Below are 27,820 nucleotides of genomic sequence, written 5' to 3'. Positions count from 1 at the left end.
TTTGGCTGAAATGAACTCTGTTAATACTACAATTTCATCCCACCTTATTTTGAACAGTTCTAGCATTCGTAAACATACATGCATGCATGCTCCTTTCTGTTTCTATTACAAGTCCCACTGACCCAACTTCGCAGATATTACTCCTTACTCCCCTCTTGCCATTCCTCTCTATCATCACTGATATTACACCTCTCCCCAGACATAATGACTGATTAGGTAGCAGTAAAATCCCACGAAAATGAAACTGAATTTATTGAGCTGTTGTGAAACAACTTCCTTGAGCAGTATGTGACATATGGAACTCAAGGTCAGAGTGTTAGATTTGATTAAGTGTCAGTGGGTATTTCAGTTGAAGACATAGCCTATTCTGCCTCTTTCTGGTGACAGTGATCATACGATACTAACTTGGGAAAAGTGACTAAGTTTATGAATGCTCCATTCAGAAAAAGTTACGTGTTGAACTACAAAGTAGGAAATTATGGCCAACTGAGGAGTATTCTGGGTTCAATGCAGTGGTCTCAGTTGATGGATGGGAAGCATATCAACATTGTATGGGAAGCATTTAAAAATACTTAAATGATGCAATATCAGTGTGTGTCCTGAGAGTTTGAAGAATGAATAGGGTAGGAGTCAAATGGATGTGCAATCTTATCAAACAAGAGATTCATAAGAAAAGAATGATATGGAAGGACCATGTGCATAAGAATGATGTCCATTATTATTATTATTATTATTATTACTACTACTATGGGCAACTCCAAGGAGTCATTAGACTCATTGAGGGAAGCCCTAAACATCTTGTCAAGAACAACTATTCAACATCCACACAGTATTTATCATACTTTGCCTTGAACTCATTCACAGTCATGGCACCCACAACAGACTCTGGCAACTTATTCCACTCATTAAAAGTAAAAAACTCCAAGTAAAAAACCTAGTTCTAACACCCTTGCTAACCACACTCTTGCCCAGTTTCCATGGCTGGCCCCTAGTCCTCCCAACACCAGTCCTGTTCTGAAAAATATCCTTTGAATTTATCTTATAGAAACACTTCAGTAATTTGAATGTCTCAATCATGTCACCCCTTTTCTGCCTATCAACCAATTTCTGCAACCCACAAATCTTCACCCTGTTCTCATAAGATTCATTCCATAGCCCTGCTATCATCTTGGTCACTCGCCTCTGGATCCTCTCCACCTCCTAACCATCAAGAAGAAACCCTGGCGCCCATATCTGGGCACAGTAGTCTAGATGGGGGGTCTTATCAAGGCTCGATATAGAGGAACAATAACTTGTTTGTCTCTGCTTGTTAAAGTATTTTTCAGCAACCAAGTGATTTGATGAGCTGATTTAGCCACTTTTGCAATGTGCCCCCTAAACTTCAACTCCCTATCCACCAACACTCCCAAATCCCTGGCCTCATCAATCTCATGGAGTACAGTTCCACCAATGTGATATACCGCTGCTAATCTTTTCACTCCAAAATGCATAACCTTACACTTTGCCACATTAAATTGACATCCATTTTTTAGCCCAGTCCTCCAAACTATCCAAATCATCCTGCAAAATTCTGACATCCTGTGCACTCACTATTGCTCTACCCAACTTTGCTTGATCAGCAAACAAATGAGCAGTTCCTCTCAGATCCTTTTCTATATGTTAATGAACAAATTAAATAGTAGTGGTCCAAGAACAGAACCCTGTGGCACACCACTAGTCACAGGTCGTCTTTTGGACTCTACCTCTGAATAAACTACTCTCTGATATCTCTCCATTACCACCCTCCTATCCATCTTATCAACTCTATATCCATCCCCATATGCTGCAGTTTGCTTATTAGAATTCCATGTGGTATCCTGTCAAAGGCCTTAGCAAGGTCCAGCAGTATCATTGTATACCCATTACCCTTATCCAGTTTACCCGTCACTGTGTTATAAAATGTGAGCAAGTTACTGAGGCATGATCTACCCTTCACAAAACCATGTTGTCCCCCATACAGTATCCCATTTTCATTTATCCATTCCTGTATTTTTCTCTTGACTACTTTCTCTAAAACCTTGACAACGACTCCTGATATGCTGATCGGTCGGTAATTTGCAACAGCAGTCTTGGAAACCCTCTTTCTACCCCCTTGGGACTAACCCAGAGACGAGACTCAAACAAAATTGTCAAGGACACTGATAGTTCTTTAGCCGCTTCACATAAGACCAGAGCTGGTATGCCATCCAATCCCACAGATGTATTCACATTAAGGTTTTGTAATATTCTATTCACCTCCATTTCATTCACCTCAATTCCTGTATAAGCTATTGGTTCCTTCATTCCTGCAATATCACCACCTGGATGATACACTCTTGCAATGTGCTCGCTCAGTAATCCACTATATGAACTGATTCAGTTACTTCCCTACCATCAGCATTCCTTAAAATCATTCTGCCCTATACATTTTTTATTTTACTTGCAGCATATCGAACAGTGGTGGCTGGTGAAAATTTTAAGTGGGGTGCTGCATATACAAAAAAAAAAAAAAAACTTTTTTTCCTAATCAGTAACGAATTTATTAATAAATGAATTTACATATTAAAAATTACTTTATTAAAAATATTTCATCCTCACCACGAACAAACACCAATAATAAAAGTTTCGTATCAATAGCAATGACAAGTGCAAACGAATATCGGTGTTAGGTCGCAGTGCATTTGTTTCGTGTAACGATAATAGAAAAAATATAATTGTTTCATATTTTCAACAGTGACACTCGTCATAATTCAGCCTTGTATCTATAATAAATAAATAATTATATGTTATTTTAATAAAATAAAATAAGATTTACAAAAAAAAAGTTCACCACCAACACATGCCAATAATAAACGCTTCATATCTCACAGAAATAACGAGTGCAAGAATAAGATACATTGCGCAAGCGGCAGTGTATCTAGTGATGTAACATGCAATGACAGCAAACGAATATCGGCGTTAGATCCCAGTGCATTTGTTTTGTGTAACGATAATTGAAAACATATTATTCTTTTCATATTTTCAACAGTGACACGCGTCATAATTCAGCCTTGTATCTATAATAAATAAATATATGTTATATTAACAAAATAAAATGAGATTTACAAAAAATAGTTCACCGCACACACACCAATAATTAACGTTTCATATCTCACAGAAATAAGGTGCTTAAGCATACTAAAAATACACTGCTGTTCGAGCAGTTACAGTTGGGAATGACGTAATGTGCAATGACAAGAGCAAACGAATATCGGAGTTAGATCGTAGTGCATTTGTTTCGTAATCTAAAGTGTTAATCGAACAATTCCAATTATTAACTATTCAATCAATGTCAAAACATAAGCCGTAACCTTTAACATGTTGTACTGCATTTATATAATGTTGTAAGCATTGTTATTATTTATAAACACAAACAAAATTTAATTTTTTCATTTTTTCCTTGGGGTACTGCAGTGTCACAGTGCTTATGTAAGGGCCACCAGTGATATTGAAAAAACTGTTTGGGATTATCTTTAGTTTGCGTGGCTAATTTCCTTTCATAAAAATGATCAAAATTACAAGCAGCAGGCCAGAAGAATTGCATCTGCTGTACAGAAAGCTAAGTCTGAGTATGAAAAGAAACTGGTTCTGCAAACTTTTAAAGACAACCTTGAAGAATTCTATTGATATGTTGCAAGTAAGCGCCTGCGTAGTGCAATTGGAAGAACAACGGCACATTGCGCCCTTCGATTGGAATAGGCCTAAGTTTGATTCTTGTCGTGACGGGAGGAATCTTTATCTGGACGATTTCAATCGAAGGTCAGTTAGTTGATCTCATATGGAGGTAGCAGGGTTTTTTCTCCCGCATACAGACAATTCGGCCCTTCAGAACACACGCAATTTACAGACAAAAAAATACTAGTTGTGGTAGTGGTGGAGGTGAGCGGTAGATGGCGTTGATGGAAATGATTCGTAGTAGAGGTTCAATGTAGTGGTTGAGACAGTTGTAGGTGTCCTCCCGCGATGAGTCTTCGGACTCCTTGGAGGTGTCACAAATAATAATAATAATAAAAGAAAGAATGAATATGAAAGAATAACTACTGAATGTGGATGATGTTGAGGGTGAAAGATACAGAAGAGGTTGTTCAACTAATGAGTGCCCACTTTGCTAAAAGACATCAACCTGGTGTATGCAGCATTGAAGTCACCGCTATCTCCACTGGCTGAAGAAACTAACTCAAGTGTGTGACGAGACGGTTTTAGAGCTGTTGTACAAATTGAATGAGAATTCCGGGAGAAAAAGCCCTGCTATCTCTGTATGAGATCGACTAACTCACCTTTGATTGAATAAGCCCGTATAAAGATTCCTCCCACTCTGGTCTCCTGGTTTCCGTTGTGATTCTGATACAGTGGAGACAGCATTCTGCAAAGGAGAGCATTAAAAGTATCAGGATTGTGGAATGCTGTTATGATGAAAGATTGAAAATTTGTAGACTGTAGACACTAGGCAACAGGAGAAAGAGGGGTGATATGATTGAGACTTACTAACTTTTGAGAAGGTTATGCAGGATTTCAGTTGATGGAATTTTTTGTTTTATGGAGTGTGGGGAAAGGACAAGAGGGCATACTTGGAAACTGAAAATGAATACTACCAAGAAGGGGACGAGAGATCTAAATTTTTTACTTGTAGGGTGGTGAGTGATTGGAATGGATTGCCATTGGATGTTGTGTATGCAAGCAGTGTGAATGAATTCAAGAACAAGTATGACACCTGGCTGCGTGTAGAATGTTACTTACCTCAATGAGTCCCAGACTCCCTGGAATCACTCTTAATAATAATAATAAATGTTACTCCCACATCCTTGACTGTCTTAATCCTTTCTTGTGTAGTGATACATCCACTCTTGAAACTGTCTAAACTTCTCACACAGTGTTTTGCTGTTCACCCTGCCCTTCTCCCTATTTCTCTCTTTGCTTATGTTCATTCTCTCATTCTCTTCACTGATCCCATTCACAAACTCTTCTCACCTACTCTTCTGCTCTTCCATAATACTTCTTGCTTACTCTGGTTTTTATTATTATTATTATTATTTCGGGCTACTCCAGGGAGTCCTTAGACTCATCGAGGGAGGCCCTAAACATCATGTCCACACAACTATTCGACATTCTCACAGTATCTATCATACCTTGCCTTGAACTCGCTCACTGTCATAGCACCCACAACAGACTCTGGCAGCTTATTCCACTCATTTACCACTCTAAAAGTAAAGAACCCAGCTCTAACACCCCTGCTAACCACACTCTTGCCCAGCTTCCATAGGTGTCCCCTAGTTCTCCTACCCCCAGTCCTGATCTCAAAAATATCCTCTGAATTAATCCTATAGAATCCTTTTAGCAATTTGAACGTCTCAATCATATCTTCCCTTTTCCGCCTATCAACTAGTTTCTGCAACCCACAAATCTTCAACCTGTTCTCATATGGTTCATTCCATAGACCTGCTATCATCTTAGTCACTCGCCTCTGGATCCTCTCCACCTCCTCCCCATCAAGAAGGAACCGAGGTGACCAAATCTGGGCACAGTAGTCAAGATGAGGTCTTATCAGGGCTCGGTACAGAGTTTTGCATGCACTTCTATCATTTCTTTCTCTTGCTGTAACAATTTCTCCAGTTCACTTACCAAATCCATTTGAATGTAGCCTGTCTCTTTTATACAGCTCTATCCATCTCTCAATTTCATTCCACTCATTCAAAAATGAATTCCTTTCTCCTCATGACTCTTTCCACTCAACCATATACTATAGTTGAGTGAATAGTTTGCCTTTAGGGGTAGTGAGTGCGTCTAGTGTGAATGAATTTAAGGGGAGGTATGACAGCTGGCTCAAGTGATTTATAGCCTCCTCGATGAGTCCTTGACTCCTTGGAGGTCTCAGATAATAATATCTGATGATACTGGAGTCCAGACAGATAACAGAATTAGTTGGTGGAAGATTATTGATAGAAAATTGGTAATAATGTTCATGTGATATCTTGTACCCCTGACAGTACAGATCAGAAATTTGATACGCTGAATCATAGAGCATTTCTTATCTGCAATAACGCTCCATCTGAAGAAAATAATGTTTAAAAAAAAAAAAAAAAACTCCTTTTAGCATGATTTCGATAAAATCTGATTATCAAAATGATTTCGATAAAATATTAATTATCAAAATAATTATAGGTTATTTATTGTCAGTAAAGAGCATACTTGCAAATTATTGGAAAATATAGCCCGTATACTGAATTTAGTGACATTGGCATGAAAACTGATTGATCAACTTCGGTTCCTCATAAAATATGGCAGTTTCCCCTAATACTGCTTACTCTGCGGGTCGTGTGGAGGCAGTTTAAGTAAAGAAATGTGGGGATAATGTCTTATCCCCCACTTTGGTTGAATTGAAGTTTGCATTCCCAGCATGAGAATTATGTCTCTCACTTCTGCTTTATATCCCTGCTGTATAAATTTCCTGCACTATCTCAAGTAATAAAGGCAACTAAATATATACTAGGAGTACTTCTGATATAAGAAAATCTCTTGCAACAAGAGATTTAAGCGCCTCCGTAGCGCAATTGGAAGAACGACGGTACATTGCGCCCTTCGATTGGAATAGGCCTAAGTTAGATTCTCGTCACGACGGGAGGAATCTTTATCTGGACAATTTTCAATCGAAGGGGAGTCATCTGATTTCATTCGGAAGTAGCAGGGTTTTTTCTCCCAGAAACTCTGGTTTTTCATCCTGCATACAGACAAATCGGCCCTTCAGAACACACACAATTTACAGACATAGAATCCTAGTTGTGGTGGAGGTGGACTGTAGATGGCGTTGATGGAGATGATTCGTAGTAGAGGTTCGGTGTAGTGGTTGACAGTTGTAGGTGACCTCCCACGATGAGTCTTTGGACTCCTTGGAGTCCAAATACTCATTGCGGGACCTAGGAATAATAATAAAAAATAATGCAAAAAAAAAAATCACAATTATGAAAAATACAAAAAAATTCAAAAAAATTAACAAAAATATATCGAAAAAAGACATCACCCAGAATTCATTATTTTACTAACATCTGGGACATTGCAAACATTAATGATGAGCGGTATATGATTGAAAAATTAAGAGTGGGAAGTGTGGAAGGCTTGATTGATTGTGAAGTTTTCGGAGATTGTCTTGATTGGGAGGATGAATGGCAACCAAGGGTGGCTAACTTGCAGAGAGATAAACGAGCTGAAAAAGAGAAGGTGGAATGTATTATCGGGAATGAGATGAGAAGTATGAAAGATGAGATATGGTGAATCAGAGTAGGAGCGAGAGAGAATTATGGGAATGATAGAAGAAGAGAATAGAAACTCTCAGAAAGAAGGAATGAGAAGAATGCGAGGGAGTGCTGTAACCAGGGATAGAATGATGCAAGACAGCAAGAAAAAGGGTTAGAGGAGAGAGAGTGAGGGATGCAGGTGAGCAATCAAGGAACAGAGCGGCGAGAGGTGTGATCTATGGAGACTCAATGATCCTTGGTGTGCAAGGTAGGATGCTAGTGTTTGCCTTGAGGAACAATAGAAAGTGTGGCTATGGCGATTAAGCAGGGTGAAAGCGTGGATGAAATGATTGTGATGATTGGGCACGAATGACTTTAGAGGCAGTGTATATTTGGTGGTGAGAAATCTGAGATTCATGCTTGAGGTTGTACAAAAGAAAACAGAGAGAGGAAAGATAGTGTGTATGTTATCCAGGTATGATAATGACGAGCTGAGCAGTAATAATGAATAGCATAAAAGCTAGAATATGTCAGAAGAGAGGATTTGGAATAGGTGGATGCTTGGTGGGCATTTGAGGACAGAAAGGAGCTGTATACTAGAGATCGCTTGCATTTGACAGAGGAAGGACGTAGGCATCTGGCGAGATTGCTGTTTTCTGAATGAGTCGGTGCATCAATGCAGGGAAACTAGAATTCGCAGGGTGGATGGTAGCATGGGTAGCCTCTTGTGGGAACGGATGCATGGGGGATGACATCAGGTAACACTGAGTCCAGTTGAGTCTGGAGGGGATAATGATAGGTAGTGAAGCAGTAACATTTTTATGCTTTATACTAATTGCAAGAGTATCTAGAATAAAGGAGATAAATTGGTGGCATTGATTGCATCAGCCTGGCCAAAGGTTATTGGGATCTCTGAGACGTGGTTGATGGAAGATGATATAATAACAGAAATAGAAGTAGCAGGAAGAAGAAAGAATGAAAACAGAAAGATTACCAAAACAAGCCTTAAAGTACAACCATTAGGAAAAAGAAAACCAGGAAGTCCTCTTAAACGATTCAACGATGACTTCTAAGGCTGGAACAGGCCATACTAGGCCTAAATCCTTGATACGTATGATGATGATGATGAGAAGTAGCAGGGTACAGCATTTTTTGGCAGGATAGGGAGGGAAAATGCTGTGGTGGTGTACTGCTTATGATAAGTAATGACTTATGATAAGTAATGACTTATGTCCTCTTAGAGTGGAGACTTTGGAAGGCAGTGACACTAATGGTTTTGAAAGCATATAGTGTGAGGTAGAGGTGGGCAAGACAGGATATTTAGTGGGATGTTGCTACAAGCCAAGGAGCACAGAGGTGTTTAGGCAGTTGAGCTTGGCAAGTGCAAGAAGAAAGATTGTTATGGAAAAAAGTTGGGAAGAGGAAAATACATGTATTAATAAGGGAATGGAATTTCTGGAATTCTTGAGGGACAGATGTCTTAGGCAACATGCAATAGAGGGAACACGAGGTTCAAGAGTTTTGGATTTGGTCATAGCATCAGAAAAGCTGATCATAACTGAGATGACATCTCTTTCCCCCCCCCCCCCCCCCCCCCCCCCCCCCCCCCCCCCCGTTGGAGAGAGTGACCATGTGGTTTTGACTTGGAAGATGAATAGACATGCAGGAGTATCAAAGAAAAGGGAACGTATGTGGAATTATAAGGCAGGTGATTATAATAGTCTTAGATATCAACTTGCGGCAGTTCCATGAAGGGCAGAATTGGAAGGCCGGGATATCATTAGTGCTTGGGAAATTATGAAGGAATATTTGTTGGCAGTAATAGCAAGTTGTATTTCACAAGTGAAGAAGAGGACACAATTTGGTGTTAAGTGGGTGACAAACAATATCAAACAGGAACTGCAGATGAAAAAGAGGTTACGGAAGAGATATGAGGAGAGGGATGGAGAGCAGATATATGAAAAATATAAGACTCGGGTCAGGAGAGTGTCTAATATGGTAAGGAAGGTGAAACTGGAATATGAGAAGAGACTGGCACTAAGATCTGAAGATAATCCTTGGGAATTTTTTAGCTATGTGGCTAGTATGAGGAGAAATGATTGTGGAAGAATTGTGGGATAAAAATGGGAATATAGCAACTGATGCAGAGGAGGACATAGTGAAGTTGTTCAATAAACACTTTATTGGAGTATTTCATCCTGGAGAAGTGCGTTTTAATTCAAGAGGGATAGGGCGGTTTAGAGGTACAAGAGGAGAGTGTTTTCCAAATACTGAGTACCCTGGATGTCAGTAAAGCTGTGGGACTGGATGGTATTTCACCAGGTTTTGAGAGAATGTACTAAAGAACTGACAGCTCCATTGACCTAGCTTCAATGAAAGTCTGGCTACAGGAAAGGTCCCAAAGAATGGAAGGAAGGTAAGATAGTGCCATTACATATGGACGGTAGAAGATTGGATGTATCTAACTATTGGCCAGTTTGTGTTTCATCAGTAGTTGTAAAGATCTTGGAGAAATTAGTGAGGAACCATATACAGTATTAGGCAAGTGAGGGTAATGTTATCTGTGAGAGTCAACATTGATTTGTTAAGGGATACTCTTGCTTTAATATGATCGCCTTTTTATAATAAAGTGACAAGAGCAGTTGATGAGGGAAACGCATACACTGCCATTATTTATTTATTTATTTATTTATTTATTTTTGGATTTTGCAAAGAAATTTGACAGGGTTCCACATGATAAGGTGATATTTAAGTTTCAGCACATGGGTTTAGATGTCGGGTTAGTCAACTGGATTCAGGATTGGCTGTCTGATAGATATCAGAGAGTTGTGTATGGTGGGGCAGAAGGTTACAAGTGGGGTCCCACGGGGCTCAGTACTGGGACCTATATTATTTAACCTTTATATCAATAATATTGTCAATGGCTTGCAGGAGGATATTCAGTTGTTTGCAGATGATGTGAAGCTGGAAATGGTTATTAGTAATAGTGCAGATGCAGCAGCCTTGCAAGCATGTGGAACAGTGTAAAGTTATGCATTTTGGGATTAAAAGATTACCAGCTGTGTACTACATCGATGGAACGATATTCCAAGAGATTGATGAGACTAGAGACTTGGGGATGTTGGTGGCAGGGGACACATTGCTGAGGTGTCTAAGATTGCACATAGTGTGTTCCTCAATAACCAAGTAATCCTAACATACAGAGATAAAGAGGTTATTATTCCACTTTATAAAGCAATGATACTTCCACATTTGGATTACTGTGCTCAGGTCTGGTCACCTGGATTCCTTGGAGATGAGGAAGTTGTGGAGAGGGTTCAGAGGAGAGTGACTAAGTTGGTGAGTGATGTAAAAAAATGCTCCCTACATTGATAGATTGAGAGCTTGTGAATGGCAGAGGTATGATAGAAACACTTAAATTACTAAAAGGTTTTTATAAGGTTGATGCAGGGGAAATTTTTCAGCTGTGTGATAGTGATGGTAGAACAAGAGGTCATCCCTGGAAATTAAGGAAACGTGTGGTTAACAAGGGTGTGAGAACAAGGTTTTTGCCTGGAGGGTGGTGAATGAGTGGAATGCATTGCCTGCCTCAGTTTTGAGTTCTTCTTCTGTAAATGAATTCAAGAAGAGATATGATAGATATTGTTTTGATAGTTTGGGTCTCCTGCGATGAGAGTACTGACTCCATGGAGATACCCGTAATAATAATAATTGTGGTCCAGGCTTCTAAATGATATGTTAAGATAGGTCTTACTATTGGGTTATGGATTCTTGTGTGCTATGCTTATTAAATTTGGATTTAATATTATTATTATTCAGGCTGCCATGGAGTCAAAAGACTCATTGTGGGAGGTCCTTTCTAAGAAACACAAGTCTATCAAGACTCATTGAGGGAGGTCCCTCCTAGGAAACACAGTCTATCATACCACTCCTTAAATGCATTGACCGTTCTTGCTTTCACCATTCCATCAGGCAGTGCATTCCATGGTTCAACCACCTTCCATACAAAGAAACCACTCCTCACCTTCTTTCTCACAGTTTCCTTTCATAACTTCCAGGGATGGCCCCTTGTCACGACTTCTTCCCGCTGTTCAACCAAGCGAAAGAACTCCCCAGTGTCAACCCTGTAACCACCTCTCAACAGTTTAAAAGTCTCAATCATATCACCCCTCCTTCTATCCACCAAACTCTGCAGTCCACATTCCCTCAGCCGATCCTTGTAACTAACATTGTACAGTCCCGACACCATCTTTGTTATCTGCCTTTGTATCCTTTCCACAGTTAATTTATCCCCTTCAAATCCTGGGGACTAGATCTGAGAACAATAGTCTAAGTGTGGTCTGATCAGAGTATTATACAATGGAATGATAACCATTTTATTTCTGCAGGTCAATATCCTTCTCATTATTGCAGTAATACTCTGCTTTACCTTCACTACCTTTGCAGTATGTCCCCTAAATTTCAGGTTTCTTTCAATCATCAAACCCAGATCTCTTGTCTCTCCTACCTCCTCCAGTTTAACTCCTCCCATAGAGTATGCAGCATCCCATTGATGTGTCCCAAACCTCAAGACTTTACATTTTGCTGCATTAAACTGATACCCCTCTCCCCATTCATTTGCCCATGTATTTAGCTTATTCAAATCCTCTTGCAGGGCTTTCACATCTGCACTATTACTAATAACAATTCCCAGCTTTGCATCATCCGCAAACAACCGAATATCCCCTTGCAATCCACGGGCAATGTCATTGATATAAAGGTTAAACAATATAGGTCCCAGTACTGAGCCCTGTGGGAACCCACTTGTAACCTTCTACCTCTTTGATATTGCTCCACCATACACAACTCTCTGATACCTATCAGACAGCCAATCCTGAATCCAGTTGACCAATCTGACATTCCTAGCATGGTCTGTTCTGGCTTTATCCAGGTGAAAGCAAACAATGTTTGCTTGTGAAGTATTTTCTCAACTGGATTATTTGTATATAGAGGCTAATGACTTCACTTCAGTTGCCTTAGTATTCCATAATGCAAAACATTCAGACATATATAATACTTTGCATTATGGGAAGGGCTACTACCCAGACCTGTGTAGATCTTTATGGAGGTCTCATCAATAAACTCTCAACATCTCTAATCCAGTATATTTTAATAATAAGATGTACATACACCTTTAGACTACTTGTATATACGAAATATATTACTTCTGCATTACTTTAACCTTGGTATCTCTTCTGGGTATTATTATCATTATTATTCAGGCCTCCATGGAGTCAAAAGACTCATCGTGGGAGGTCCTTCATAAGAAACAAAGTCTATCAAGACTCATCGAGGGGAGGTCTCCCCCCCCCAAGAAACACTACGTCTATCATACCACTCCTTAAACTCATTGACCATTTTCACTCTCACCACTCCATCAGGCAATGCATTCCATGGTTCAGCCACCCTCCATGCAAAGAAACCACTACTCACCCTCTTGCTCACAGTTTTCTTTAATAACTTCCAGGGATGGCCTCTTGTCATCACTCCTTCCTGCTGTTCAACCAAGCGAAAGAACTCCCCAGTGTCAACCCTGTAACCACCTCTCAGCAATTTAAAAGTCTCAATCATATCACCCCTCCTTCTTCTATCCACCAACCTCTGCAGTCCACATTCCCTCAGCCGATCCTCATAACTATCATTGTACAGTCTTGAAACCATCTTTGTTATCTGCCTTTGTACCCTTTCCACAGTTAATTTATCCCCTTCAAATCCTGGGGACCAAATCTGAGAACAATAGTCCAAGTGTGGTCTGATCAGGGTCTTGTACAACGGAATGATAACTGTTTTATCTCTGCTCTATATTTCACATAAATATTAAAATGTATCTTAAGAATTAATGTGCAGTGTTAATATTTAGATATTCGTGACAGTATTCCATGTAGATTTATTCAGTTGACTTCCTATTATACCAGCATTGTTGATTCTGTTGTCTAATTTCCATATTTAATTTACCATCTTCACTAAAAATCATGCCTAAGTAGCTGAAATGTTTCACCTTCACTGCATATCCCATCACAACTTGATGCAAAAAATAGGCATCATCCACTCTCTGTGCAATAGGGGTTTGCGGAATTTCCATTAACAAAGAAAAAAAGGAACCAAGAGTTAAAATGCCCGAGATCATTCCTACCAAAAAATGGGTATAATAGAACATTATTAAAAAAAATCGTACATCAGATAAACCGGATAATCAAGACTTTAGAAGAGCAATAATTCTTCCACACATACATACGTTCTCTGCGATAATAGTAAAAATGTTTTTCCTAAAAGCTGAAGATGAGAGTCTTAATAGTAATGAAGTTATATGTGCTGTTTTTCTGTGTCCTCTCTGATTGGGACCTCAGTAAAAGTTGACTCTAGGTCTGGCTCGCACTAATGGTAGCATGTTTCCAGTGAGAGGTTCTGCTTGGTGGCTGGTTGCTGCCTGTCACTGAGTGTAGCCACTGCTGAGTTTCCTGTCCTGGAGTGATGAGTTTAGTAATGATCCTTTAGGGTCACTCAATGAGATTTAGAGTGATCTTGTAGATCACTCAGAATTTTTGGAGAGGTATTCCTGCACTTTAACACACCTCAATAAAGGTTTGCATCCCTCCAATAATTCATAGCATTATTAGAAGAGCCACTATTATACACATTTGAAAAGGTGTGTGCTTTGTATTATGGGATTCTAAGGCTAATGACTTCACATAAGATGCGAAGTCATTAGCCTCTATATAATACAAGTAGCCCAGTCATGAAAATACTTCATGCGCAAGAATATAATTTCTTGGCATCTGCAATTTATAGGATAACCAAACAAAAAAACTTTCAACACAAATATTATAAAACTAAATAAAATTTAATTAAATAACACAATAAATTTTACTTTTTTAAAATATTTATTGGTTCGCATTTGTTTTTCACATGTGTATAATTATAATATTATTTAAATTTTTCTGTGATGAATTGTCGACGAAGAATTTTCCTTGAACATACAGATTCAATTGTGTTCTACTTGATTGTTGGCTGGCCTCTGTCTTCTTATGTATATAAAGAAAAACGGAGGCAAGAACTAAACTCTACACTAGAGAAGAAACATGGCAGTGGGCACTTCATGTCCTCTATCCACAAGTTTCTCTTATAATAATTTTTTCATGATCTCTCTAAAATATCTAGGTCTACAAAATTCTTTCAATTCATTTATTTTTTTTAGGTTTCAGATGCTTAATACAAGGAATTGCAGTGATATTTCAGAATCAGCTGATTATATTAGCTTTAGGAGCATTGTTCCTCAGAGAAAAGTAAGTATTATTCAATTCTTTCTAAGTAGATAGAGAAATGTTGTTATTATTATTATTAAGATCTGACCTCCATGGAGTCAGATTCATCATGGGAGGTACACACTATCATATGCAAAGCTCATCCAACCGTGCCTTAAACTGATTCAGTGAGTCTACATTCATAACATACAGGCAATGCATTCCACTTACCAACCACTCTCCATGTAAAGATCCTGCTCCTCATTCCCATACTCACACCCTCCTTATACAGTTCACAGGGATGGTCTCTTGTTCTACCACTTTCTCTCCCATTCTATGAAAAATCTCTTCCGTGTCAACCTGACAACAACCCCGACTAACTTATATGTCTCAGTCAAATCCTCCCCCCCTCCTCCTATTCATGAGGCTTTGCAGTTTACATTCTCTCAATGTGTTCTTGTACTCCACATTCCAAAGACCACTGACCTCTGAACCCTTTCACTGGCATCATACCCACTTTATTTCTGCACATCAGGGTCCTCTGCATCATTGCCATTATCCGATGTGACATCTTCACCACTTGTGCAATCTGACTCCCGAATTTCAGGTCCTTGTTCACCACCACTCCCAGATCTCTCATATCCTCTACCTCCTTTAAAGTTTCCCCACTAGTGTGTACTCTGTATCCAATAGTTGTTTATTACTAAATTTCCAACCTTTACACTTTGCAACATTGAACAGACAGTTCAGACAAACAGTCTTCCTCTATGATCATAACATCTGCTTGACTGCATTGCTCTTCCCAATTTTGCATCATCTGCAAATAGCTGCATAGCACTAATTAAACCCATCCCTATATCATTAACATACAAACTCAACAACAGTGGTCCCAAAACTGACCCATGTGACACATCACTGGTGACTTTTCTCTTTTGGGATATTGCACCTTCCATGTAACTTTCTGATACCTATCTGATAGCCAGTCATTGATCCAACTCAGAAGTCTGTTATCCAATCCCATCTGCTTCAATTTATATAACAGCTTGCCATGTGACAGTCTGTCATAAGCTTTTGCAAAATCTAAGTATACCATTGTATATGTATCACCCTTGTCCAAGACAATTGTCACCTTATTATAATACATAAGTAAGTTAGTAAAATATGATCTCCCTTTAACAAACCCTACTGACAACCACTGAGAATACTGCTATTATCAACCTATTTCTATATCCTAGTTCTCACCAATCTCTTTAGTACCTTCATCACAACTCCAGATGTATACAATTAGCCTATAATTTTTAGTCACAGCCTCATCGACACCTTTATGCAGTGGAATGACTTCTTTCCACTCTCTTGGAAACTGTGCTGTTGTAAACAGGCATGCCAGTGCTACTGCCAATTTCCTTGAATGTTCCCTTAGGATGCATAGTGATATATCATCAAATCCTATTTACCTTATTGACATTAGTTTATTTGCTCACTTAAAATTAAGCCATCCTCTTCTATGTCCTCTACATGAGTTTCTCATGATTTCACTCTGATTTCACCTTTATAAATTGATCACTGAGTACCTCAACAATGTCTTCTGCAGCTTCTGCCATTTTCATCCATTAACATCATCTTCTGCTTGCTACATATCTACCAAAATCTCTAGGGTTTTTCTTCTGCTTATTTGCTAATTTCTCCTCATACTGCGCTTTTGTTCTCCTTACTGAGTCACTCGCCTGACTTGCTCTTAACACTCTTTGTGTAACTGATTGTTCCAATTTTTCATCTTGTTTTGCCTTCTTCTTCCAGATATTCTTAATCTCTTCATTTATCCATTTTACACTTCCTTTATTCAGCCTTTTGACTTTCAGAATACATTCACACATTGATGCTGTTATGTATTTTTTTGTCAGTTCCCAAGCAGTATTTATTTCATTATTGCCCAACTCCTCATTCCATGCTATGGCTCCAAGCTGTCTCCCAAGCTTGTCATAATCACTAGCTTAGAAGGCTGCATATGGCTTGCCACAACCCACGTGACCATAACCTCTCACCAACTGGATGAAAGTGTGAAATCCCCCTCATAATTGCATCCTCTAAAATGATAAGATCCAAAACTATTGATCCTTGCATGTTCTCCTTTACATGCTGCCTGAGAAAGTTGTCTCTGAGGAACTCAAGAAATTCATTTACTTTATTCCTAAATGCTCTCTCTCTTCATTCCAATCTATACTGTCATAATTAAAACCACTGATAGACTGATTTGGAGGAAAATTGTAGATAGGAAGTTAGTAATGATGTAATTTTTTCATGTAGTACTGTCATATCCTGTACACCCCTTGAGGGTACATGGCAGGAATTTGATGATGATGATGATAATAATCATCCTTCCTTTTGTTCACTAACCCAAGTTGTTTATGCATTTCTTCATTGCCACCCTCCACATTCTCTGGCCTGTAGCGACATCCAACTAAATGTCTTCCTGTCAACCTCCACCTCATACCACACTGCCTCATAGCCCTTTTCACTATTTCTCTCTTTCGTGTCTACCTTATGTGGACATAATTCCCTTGCTATCATTAACAGCACCCCCCCTCCCTCCCTTCTTGTCCTTTCTATCTTTGCAAAAAACACTGTACCCTCCATTTCTATTCCCAATAGGACATGATCTTCATTCAACCATTTTTCACTTATTCCAATGGTTTTGTGGTGAATAAACTCTATACATGAGACCATATCATCTCCTTTGTTTCTGATACTCCTGGCATTTTTAAATAAGTAGGACTTGTTATACACCTATCTTATACTACCTTGTTATACTTGGGTAGGACTGGTTATACACCGAAAAGTGAACTGCTTGGCAGTTCACTTTTAGATGTATAACCAGTCCTACCCAAGCCACTTGCTGGGTTGTGATTTTCCAACATCTGATCTTGCCCAGTCACCTTTATCACCTCTAAGCAGACATACAGCATATATATCTGCTTAGTCTCAACTTCCTCACTCACATCCCATTCTATTCCATTTCTCTGCTGATCATCCCCATACATTCACTTCTACATCCAACATCCACTCTCTTTATGCCATGTCTCCCTGTTCCATTCTCGTTCTGTCTTCATCTCTTATACTTCTACTACTACTGTTTCCATTGCCAAGCACTTCTGTCTCTTCAACACTGCTTTCACAATATATGCCTGGGATTTGCAGTTTTCCAGTTTTTATTTTTTAATAGTGTTGGATTCTGATTATGTAGAGATTAGAGTAATTATTATTCACTTCAGAATCCAACTCGATCTTCCATCACAAAGGCTAGACTTGTAAATATTATTTAATGTAAACAACTTATTTTACAATTTAATATTCATATAATTACCTTAATTTTGTGTAATATTTAATTATTTAATCAAAGATATATGTATTAATAATGAAAAGACTGTATTAAATATTATTAAGCTATTTTAATTATTATTATGTTAATATTATAAGAACTTGTATTTAATAATTTAACTGCGCATTAATTGAAATGTAAATATTCTTTATTTATTCCTATTTGTAGAAGTTTAGCGTTATGCAATACCTCAATTTTATTATATTTTGTTTGGTTGTCATGGAGACGTATGTAAGTGAGCGAGCACGTTTTGGAACACCAAGTGAGGAGAAGGTTTATTGAAAAGAGTTTTAGAAAGAAATCACGAGAATAATTTAGGTGGGAAGAACAGATATATAAGCGATGAACGCTGAAATTATGAATTAATTAAGGAGAGAAGAATTATTAAGAGAGAGAGAGAAAGGAGAGGATTGGCATTAGGTTGGAATCGGTGTATTCGGCATTCAGGAATCACAGTGCGATAATAGCGAGTTGGCAAGTCACTCAAGCAGCTAATAAAGTCTACTAGTCGAGAGGCGGTTAGTTAATAAATTGTAGAATAAAAATTATAGCTACGGAAGACAGCTGAGTGACTACTAAATAGACTAGCAATATTTGAGTTGAGATTCAATTTCAGGGCCGACCTTTCAAGGACATACAGAACCTTGAAGCAAAGCACAGGGTTATTAGGGAATAGTAGAAATAGGATCCAACTAAATCCTGTCGACTGCGCCATTTAGTTGGATCCTATTTCTTCTCAATCTATACTTTGGATCCGACATGATTACTATTACGATATTCTTAACTTAAATTAATTGATAAGTTGTAAGTTGATTTCTAATTCAAATATAAAGAAAATTTATATTTAAAGACTGTGCCACTTTATATCTGAATTAGTTCAAGAATTGAAGATAAGTCAATCCTCAACTATTTCTCCTTAATATATATACTGGCCGAGTATATTTAACTAACTTAATTCAACCGCTTTGGTTCGAATATTTTATGAATGGTGCAGTAAAAGAGATTCAGGCAAAATACAACTTTTGATTAACAAAAACAAACATTTAATTTTATAATCACAAATTCTACACTTAAGATCAAATTACTAAACAAGTTATTATAAACACTTCAGCCTTTCTGATAATAAAGTCATGCAAACTCAGACAATGGTAATTCTGTTATCTGTAATACAGTCTTCTCACAGTTCCTTTTAGCTATTTAATAAAGTTCCTTAATGATCATTCACATCAATATCTCATAGTTCTTTAAGTTTTAAATACAATAAAAATTGCAGTAATACCTCTTCACAAGCAAACACTTATAAATTTACACTTTAGCTAATTTCTGCAATAGTTATTGTTAGTATAAGGAAATTCTGGGATGAAACTCTCACACTTCTCTGTATAGGAATATTAACGGTTGGAATAATCTTACCGATAATCTTTTTTCTTCACCTACTTATACGTAAACACTAATTCTTCTAAGCAATAACTGAATTAATCGTCGGTCACTATACACATAAACAAACGTTCTTGCATGAAATACTACTGATCTCTTATGAATTAAGGCAAAACACAATAATTCCTTAACTTGAGGTTTTATATGCACAACTGTTCATTCTTCCTGCATTCATGTAATTCTCTAGGCAATATATTTCTAAGCACAGCTAACGGTAACTTCAACTTTACAGCCTCTACTATTCCCTAATAACTCTGTGCTTTGCTTCAAGGTTCTGTATGTCCTTGAAAGGTCAGCCCTGAAATTGAATCTCAACTCAAATATCGCTAGTCTATTTAGTAGTCACTCAGCTGTCTTCCGTAGCTATAATTTTTATTCTACAATTTATTAACTAACCGCCTCTCGACTAGTAGACTTTATTAGCTGCTTGAGTGACTTGCCGACTCGCTATTATCGCACTGTGATTCCCGAATGCCGAATACACCGATTCCAACCTAATGCCAATCCTCTCCTTTCTCTCTCTCTCTTAATAATTCTTCTCTCCTTAATTAATTCATAATTTCAGCGTTCATCGCTTATATATCTGTTCTTCCCACCTAAATTATTCTCGTGATTTCTTTCTAAAACTCTTTTCAATAAACCTTCTCCTCACTTGGTGTTCCAAAACGTGCTCGCTCACTTACATACGTCTCCATGACAACCAAACAAAATATAATAAAATTGAGGTATTGCATAACGCTAAACTTCTACAAATAGGAATAAATAAAGAATATTTACATTTCAATTAATGCGCAGTTAAATTATTAAATACAAGTTCTTATAATATTAACATAATAATAATTAAAAAAGCTTAATAATATTTAATACAGTCTTTTCATTATTAATACATATATCTTTGATTAAAAAATTAAATATTAGACAAAATTAAGGTAGTTATATGAATATTAAATTGTAAAATAAGTTGTTTACATTAAATAATATTTACAAGTCTAGCCTTTGTGATGGAAGATCAAGTTGGATTCTGACGCGAATAATAATTACTCTAATCTGCATAATCAGAATCCAACAATAGCATTTATTATCAGTTATTTATTATTGTAACTTTTTGTGCTGTATTTAATACTTTTTTTGCTTATAATAATCTATATTTTTTTTATGTAAATATCACAAAAAGTTAAAAACATGAGTAGGTTAATGGTGGCATAAAAATCCCAAGAATTCGGATGGTGCACACCTGATAATTCCTTAGCCGCTTCACACAAGACCCGTGCCGGTATACCATCCAATCCCACAGATGTGTTCACATTAAGGTTCTGTAATAGACTAGTCACCTCCACTTCATTCATCACAATTTCCGTATAAACTAATGGTTCCTTCATTTTTTCAATGTCACCACCTGGATGATATGCTTTTGCAAAGTGCGTGCTCAGTAACTCCACTATATCGACTGAATCAATGACCTCCTTACCATCGTCATTCCTTAAAATCATTTTGCCGTGTACAGTTTTTATCTTGCTTGCAGCATATTGAAAGAACTGTTTGGGATTCTCTTTTGCTTGCATAGCTAGTTTCCTTTCATAATCCGCTTTTGCTTTTTTTTACCACACTCGTTACCTTTCTGGCCTGTACTTTATACCATTCGTGTGCCTGTAGGTCACCCATTTCTTTAAATTCCCTCCACAGTTGTTTCTTTTTTTGCAGCTCAAGCTTAATGGTGTTATTCATCCACTTAACCCCTACTTGTTTTACTATTTGGACCCTAGGTATACAATCAGCCATAACCTCCTGTAAATGCTCCTTGACCACTTCCCATGCTCTATCGACATCCAGCCCTTGCAGTTGTACATGCCATGGCACTGATCCAAGCAATCTCCTAAGTTTGTCATACTTGCCAGCATGGTAATTCCACATATACCCTGTCTTAATCGAAAATTCCACACCTTTAGCCACCTCCCAGGTCAAGACCTTATGATCACTCTCACCAATAGGTGGCAACATGGTCATATTCATTACAGTCAAATTGTGAGATGCTATTACCAGGTCAAGCACTCTCACACCCCTAGTATTTTCAATTACATGCTGTCTCAGATAGTTATCCCTTAATAATTGAATAAAATCCTTTTCCTTCCTCACATGTGTCCTCTCCTCCTTCCAATCAATGTTACTATAGTTGAAATTCCACATAATAGTTACCCTCCTTCCACTCATTTCATCAATTTGTTTATGCATACTATCTCCACCATCTGTTCCATCACCTGGTCTATAGCAGCACCCAATTGTATATTTTATTCTGCCAGTCTCAAACTCGCACCAAATAGCCTCAAATGAGCTCCTTTCACTATCCTGCGATACAACTTCAATTCTCCTTGGCTGCAGTTCATCAGCTATCATCAATAACATCCCTTCCCCCATTTTATTCTCTTTGTCCCTCCTAAACACACTATAACCTACACATTCTATCCCACTAACTATATCATCTTCCATCAGCCATGTTTCACTAATGCCAATAACCTGTGGCCAGGAAGAGCCAATCAAGGCCAAAAATTCTTTCTTCTTGTTCCTAATACTCCAATGACGGGAAATGTTCTGTCAAAGATTTTGATTGCGATGAATCAGTTAAAAGAAATTTGCAGAAGGATTGGACTTAGCAAGAAAGTTATTTTATGGATCATGATCTCTCATTGGAGCACTCTGGAAAATTCATGTGACAATTGGATATTTGAAATTGTTATAATTCTTGACCACAGAGATTAATGAATAACTTCTTATTTTAGAAGTATTGGTCAAGTGTTAATAAACTATTAATACTTGACCAATCTAGTTTTGCTGGCTATTGCTGTCGGCATCTTCAGGGTTCAAATAAAGCAGGCAAAGTAAATTACAAGCTAGATGTTAAATGACAATTCTAATATTCAATAACAAAATAGTACTGAGCGTGAAACAATATACGTGTCGCAGATACATAATTTACTTGTTGAGAAACATTTTGTAGTTGGCACTGAAGTTCATTTCATGTGTGTTTAGTGATCTGATTAAGGGTGTCCAGATATCAGGAAGGATTAAACCTTGGTTCCTGTTGAGGTTTTTTATGGACCGGGCGACTGTAGCTGCTTCTTTGAAGATTCTTGAACTGTAGTTTTCTTCGATATAAGGAATATAACTTTTATTCCATTCAATAATGTGGTTGGTTGTAGAGAAGTGGGAAGAAAGGCCAGATATATCTTGTCTGTTATTTCTTACATAACCGATATGGTCCCCTTGTCTCATTTCGAAGCTTCTAGACATCTGACCAATGTAACTAAGACCACAGGAACAAGGGATGTCGTAAACTCCAGCATACTTGTAGAAAGGATGGAAGTCTTTTGGTGATCTTAGAAATTTCTGAATAGTTTCAACTGGCTTGAAGGTCACTCTAATATTGTGTAGTTTTAGGAGGAGAGCCAGTGTTTAGGAAATGGTACCAATGTATGGAATAGTTATAGTGGTAATATATTGGGTGACATCATGTTGTTTTGTGTTATGTCAGAGAAGAGAATCTTTTTGAGGAGTCTTCTAGGGTAGCCATTTAAGGATAGATCGTTGGATATTGTAATCAATTCTTCTTGTAGATCATTTTGGTCCATAGTAAACTATATAGCTCTTTTCTTTAGCATATGAATAATGCTATGATTTTGGGAGATGTGATGTGATGAGCTGAAGTGTAGATAACGTCCAGTATTTGTAGGTTTTCTATAAACAGATAAGTTGACAGTGTTATCTTCTTGTTTCTTTATTATGATGTCCAGGAATGGTAGTTGTTTGTCCTTTTCAAGTTCTATAAGATAACACTGTCAACTTATAAGATAACACTGTCAACTTATCTGTTTATAGAAAACCTACAAATACCGGACGTTATCCACACTTCAGCTCATCACACCACATCCCCCAAAATCATAGCATTATTCATATGCTAAAGAAAAGAGCTATACAGTTTACTATGAACCAAAATGATCTACAAGAAGAATTGACTACAATATCCAATGACCTATCCTTAAATGGCTACCCTAGAAGACTCCTCAAAAAGATTCTCTTCTCTGACATAACACAAAGACAACGTGATGTCACCAAATATATTACCACTATAACTATTCCATCTTCTTGAATGGCAATCAGTCTCAAGTAGAGTAATGTGGGCAAATATGAGAATGGGGAACTGGACAATGAGACTTATTTGTGCCTATGGTCCCACAGAAGGTTCTACTAAGGTAGAAGTGGAGGAATTTTTTGAGGCTTTAGAAAAAGCAACTGACACAATGAAAAATGAAAAGTTGGTCCTTGTTGGGGATCTAAATAGCAGAGTAGGAAATGGTTGTGAGACATACAAAAATATTTTGGGAAAATTTGGAGAAAAGAGCAAAGCTAATAATAATGGCAAATATCTGTTGGATTTCTGCTCAGGACATGGACTGGTTATTACTAACACCATGTTCCAACATAAAAATGTGCACAAATTCACATGGAGAGAAGAGGCTAGGAATAAGAAAAGTCTCATTGACTATGTTATTGTTGATAGTGATGTTTTCTCCCTGGTGCAGGACACCAGAGTGTACAGAGGATTTGAAATTGGAAGTGATCACTATTTAGTCTTGAGCAGGATAAAATTGAATTTCATATTGAAAAGAATAACATGTAAGAAAGTTGTAAAGCGAATAAAAGTTGAGCAGCTCTCAGATGTGAACTGTAGGCTAAAATACACAAAGATTATTGAAGAAAAAATGAAAGAGTTTGAGAACAGGAATCAAACCTTGGAGATTCAGTGGCAAACTCTGAAGAAAACATTGATTGATTCTGCCAGAGAGGCATGTGGTGAGGTTATCTGTAAGGATAAAAAAATCAGAACTCCCTGGTGGACACAGGAAGTTAAAGAGGCAGTGAAGGAAAAGAAGAAAGCATACCAAAAGTTCCTGTCAAATATGTCAGCTTGTGCTCTTAGAGAATATAGAGACAAATGCAAGAATGCTAAACAAAAGTCATGGGAGGACTTTGGCAAGAATATAGAAAATAAATATCAAGAAGGTGGCAAAATATTCTGGAGGTTGTTGAAGAAGCTTAAGAATGGAGGAAAGAGTGCTGTAAAAGGAATTAGAGATGATATAGGTGATATGAAAACGGGAGAAAACGATATCCTTGAAGTATGGAGTAATTACTTTGAAAAACTGCTAAATGAAACAAGCAGTGATGACAGCACAGTGGTAAAAAACACTGACCAGGCATGCAGTCAGGAATACATATCCATACTAGAAGTAGAAAAAGCCATCAAAGGCTTGAAATGTGGAAAGGCAGCAGGAGTAGATGATATTCGACCAGAAATGCTGAAGTATGGTGGTATAAGAGTCTTACAGTGGCTGCACTGCATAGTTCAGAAACCCTGGACAGAGGGACAAATTCCCGATGATTGGAGTAGAGCTCTCATAGTACCCATATATAAAAAGGGAAATAAAACTACATGTGAGAATTACAGAGGTATTTCCCTACCGAGTGTTCCTGGCAAGATCTATGCAAGTATACTTGAGAAACGGTTAGAGAAGAATTGTGGAAGAAAAGCTTGGTGAAGAACAAGCTGGATTCAGGCCAAATAGAGGCTGTCAGGATCAGATCTTCACTTTACGACAAATAGTCGAGAAAGCATGGAAATATAACAAAGATCTGTATTTAAGTTTTGTCGATCTGGAAAAGGCATATGAGAAGATGCCAAGAGAGAAGCTATTCAATACGCTTCAGTTATATGGTGTCAATGGGGCATTATATCAAGCAATACTTAGTCTTTATTTGAGTTGTAAGTCAGCAGTTAGAATTGAAGGAAGTACAGGAAGATGGTTTAATGTTAAATCTGGTGTGAGACAAGGATGTACATTATCCCCTCTGTTATTCATTATCTATATGGATCACATTATGAAGGAAAGTGGTATTAAACATGATATCAAAATTGGAGATGTTAATGTCAGCTCTTTGCTTTATGTGTATGATGTTATACTTCTAAATAAATCTGCTACAAGTCTGCAAGATTCTCTGACTACATTGAATAGCTGTTGTAATAGATATGGTATGAAGGTCAGCAATAAAAAGACAAAGACAATGAAAATAGGCAGAATCATTGAAAATGTCAACTGTGTTGTGAATGGAGAACCTGTGGAACAAGTAAAACATTTCAGCTATTTAGGCATGATTTTTACTGAAGATGATAAATTAAATATAGAAATAGACTACAGAATCATCAAAGCTGGTATGGTGGGCAGTCAATGGAATAAATTCATATGGAATAAGAGAGAAATTAGTCGGAACACTAAATTAACTGTATACAAGACAGTGTTCAAACCAGTTTTAACTTATGGATCTGAGAGCTGGGTCAGAAGTAAAACACTTGACCAAAGACTAGAGACCACAGATATGAGAGTCCTGAGAAAGATTATAGGCGTGAACAGATGCCATCAATGGCAGTATCATATTAAAAACAAGGATATTAGGAAAGAACTTGACATTGTCAGCATCCAGGAATGCGTTAGCAGAGCTAATCTCAGGTGGTATGGTCACTTGAACAGAATGGGCGAGGAAAGATTAGCAAAACAAGTGTTCTCTGCCAGGTTGGCAGCAAAACGACCCAGAGGAAGACCAAGATATAGGTGGATTGATATAGTACAAAGTGCTTTAGATGATAGAAATATAAGATCTGATAATGTTGGAGTCTTGACAAGTAACAGACTGATTTCAGACTGATTTGGAGGGAAATTGTAGATAGGAAATTAATAATGATGTAATTTTTTTCATGTAGTACTATCATATCCTGTACACCCCTTGAGGGTACATGGCAGGAATTTGATGATGATGACTATTCCATACGTTGATACCATTTCTAAAACAACTGGCTCTCCTCCTAAAACCACACAATATTAGAGTGACCTTCAAGCCAGTTGAAACTATTCAGAAATTTCTAAGATCACCAAAAGACTTCCATCCTTTGTACAAGTATGCTGGAGTTTACGACATCCCTTGTTCCTGTGGTCTTAGTTACATTGATCAGATGTCTAGAAGCTTCGAAATGAGACAAAGGGACCATATCGGTTATGTAAGAAATAACAGACAAGATATATCTGGCCTTTCTTCCCACTTCTCTACAACCAACCACATTATTGAATGGAATAAAAGTTATATTCCTTATATAGAAAAAAACTACCGTTCCAGAATCTTCAAAGAAGCAGCTACAGTCGCCCGGTCCATAAAAAACCTCAACAGGAACCAAGGTTTAATCCTTCCTGATATCTGACACCCTTAATTAGATCACTAAACACACATGAAATGAACTTCAGTGCCAACTACAAAATGTTTCTCAACAAGTAAATTATGTATCTGCGACACGTATATTGTTTCACGCTCAGTACTATTTTGTTATTGAATATTAGAATTGTCATTTAACATCTAGCTTGTAATTTACTTTGCCTGCTTTATTTGAACCCTGAAGATGCCGACAGCAATAGCCGGCGAAACTAGTTGGTGATTAAATAGTTTATTAACACTTGACCAATACGTCTAAATAAGAGTTAGTTATTCATTAATTGGATATTTGTTTAGCTCCGTATTATGAACTTAATAAAAAATTGCAGCATAGTGGTAAGCAAGATCTTATTACTGTCTTCTTGATAACTAGGAATTAACAACACATTAACACAAGAATATTTTAATATTTGCCAAATATTTCAGTCTGAAACTATCAGACTGTCTTCAGTTGCTACATAGTAACAGTTTTTAACAAGGTGGAATACCAACAATTGATCATTCAAAAGTAGAACGAGCAGTGTAATGTTACATTGTTAAGCATTAAAGAGAGGAAAGATTTCACCACGTAGAGGATGCTATCGGACGATGCCGACAAGTGTTTAAGAGTAAAATTCTTGATAACTAAGCCAACTGAAGTAGGTAGTGAGAATTATACTAATGATGTCCAAGAGATTTCAAGTGATGACGACATCTGGCCACTTGTAAATAAAGAACATCTACAAAATATTAGTTTTGAAGAGAGTGATGACGATTAAAATATACATTTTATTTTATTTTGTCTAAAACATTTATGCATTATATGCAATGAAGTTTATGTACAATTTATAATTTTTTACTATGTATTTGTTTCATAGTTTATATGTTTTCTTAACTTACATGAATTACCTGAATTAAATAAAAATATATTTTTGTTGGATATGTCATTGTTTATATAATCTTTAAAAAAAAAAAAAAATATTTTGGAAACTAACCCTATTTTTTCTATGTGATCTGAGTCTCGCATAACGTGGCATTTTTGTGAAACCTAACATCTGCATTATATGAGGGTTACCTGTAGATTGTAATGTAGCTTGTTTCTTTGTATATATGTGCATACTCCAGGTGGTGACCTTGATATAAAGGTCAAAACT

General features: G+C 37.4%; 1 protein-coding gene across 2 annotated transcripts in view; it reads left to right on the top strand.

Moving 5' to 3' along the window:
* Window positions 1–27,820, top strand: part of LOC150099887 (maspardin-like) — a 174,028-nt gene that overhangs the window by 7,608 nt on the left and 138,600 nt on the right. For both annotated transcript variants that reach the window (XM_090402446.1, XM_090402445.1), the window contains exon 2: window positions 14,521–14,608. In XM_090402446.1, the coding sequence (XP_090258572.1) occupies window positions 14,528–14,608 (81 nt within the window). In that variant the 5' untranslated portion in view covers window positions 14,521–14,527. The remainder of the gene's footprint in view (window positions 1–14,520; window positions 14,609–27,820) is intronic.

Source organism: Typopeltis vanoorti, chromosome 13 (assembly GCF_054136105.1).
Source record: "Typopeltis vanoorti isolate ZY-2024b chromosome 13, IOZ_Tvanoo_1.0, whole genome shotgun sequence".
Lineage (NCBI taxonomy): Eukaryota > Metazoa > Arthropoda > Arachnida > Uropygi > Thelyphonidae > Typopeltis > Typopeltis vanoorti.
Note: the sequence above shows the minus strand (reverse complement) of the source record. Positions and strands in the feature narration are given on the sequence as shown.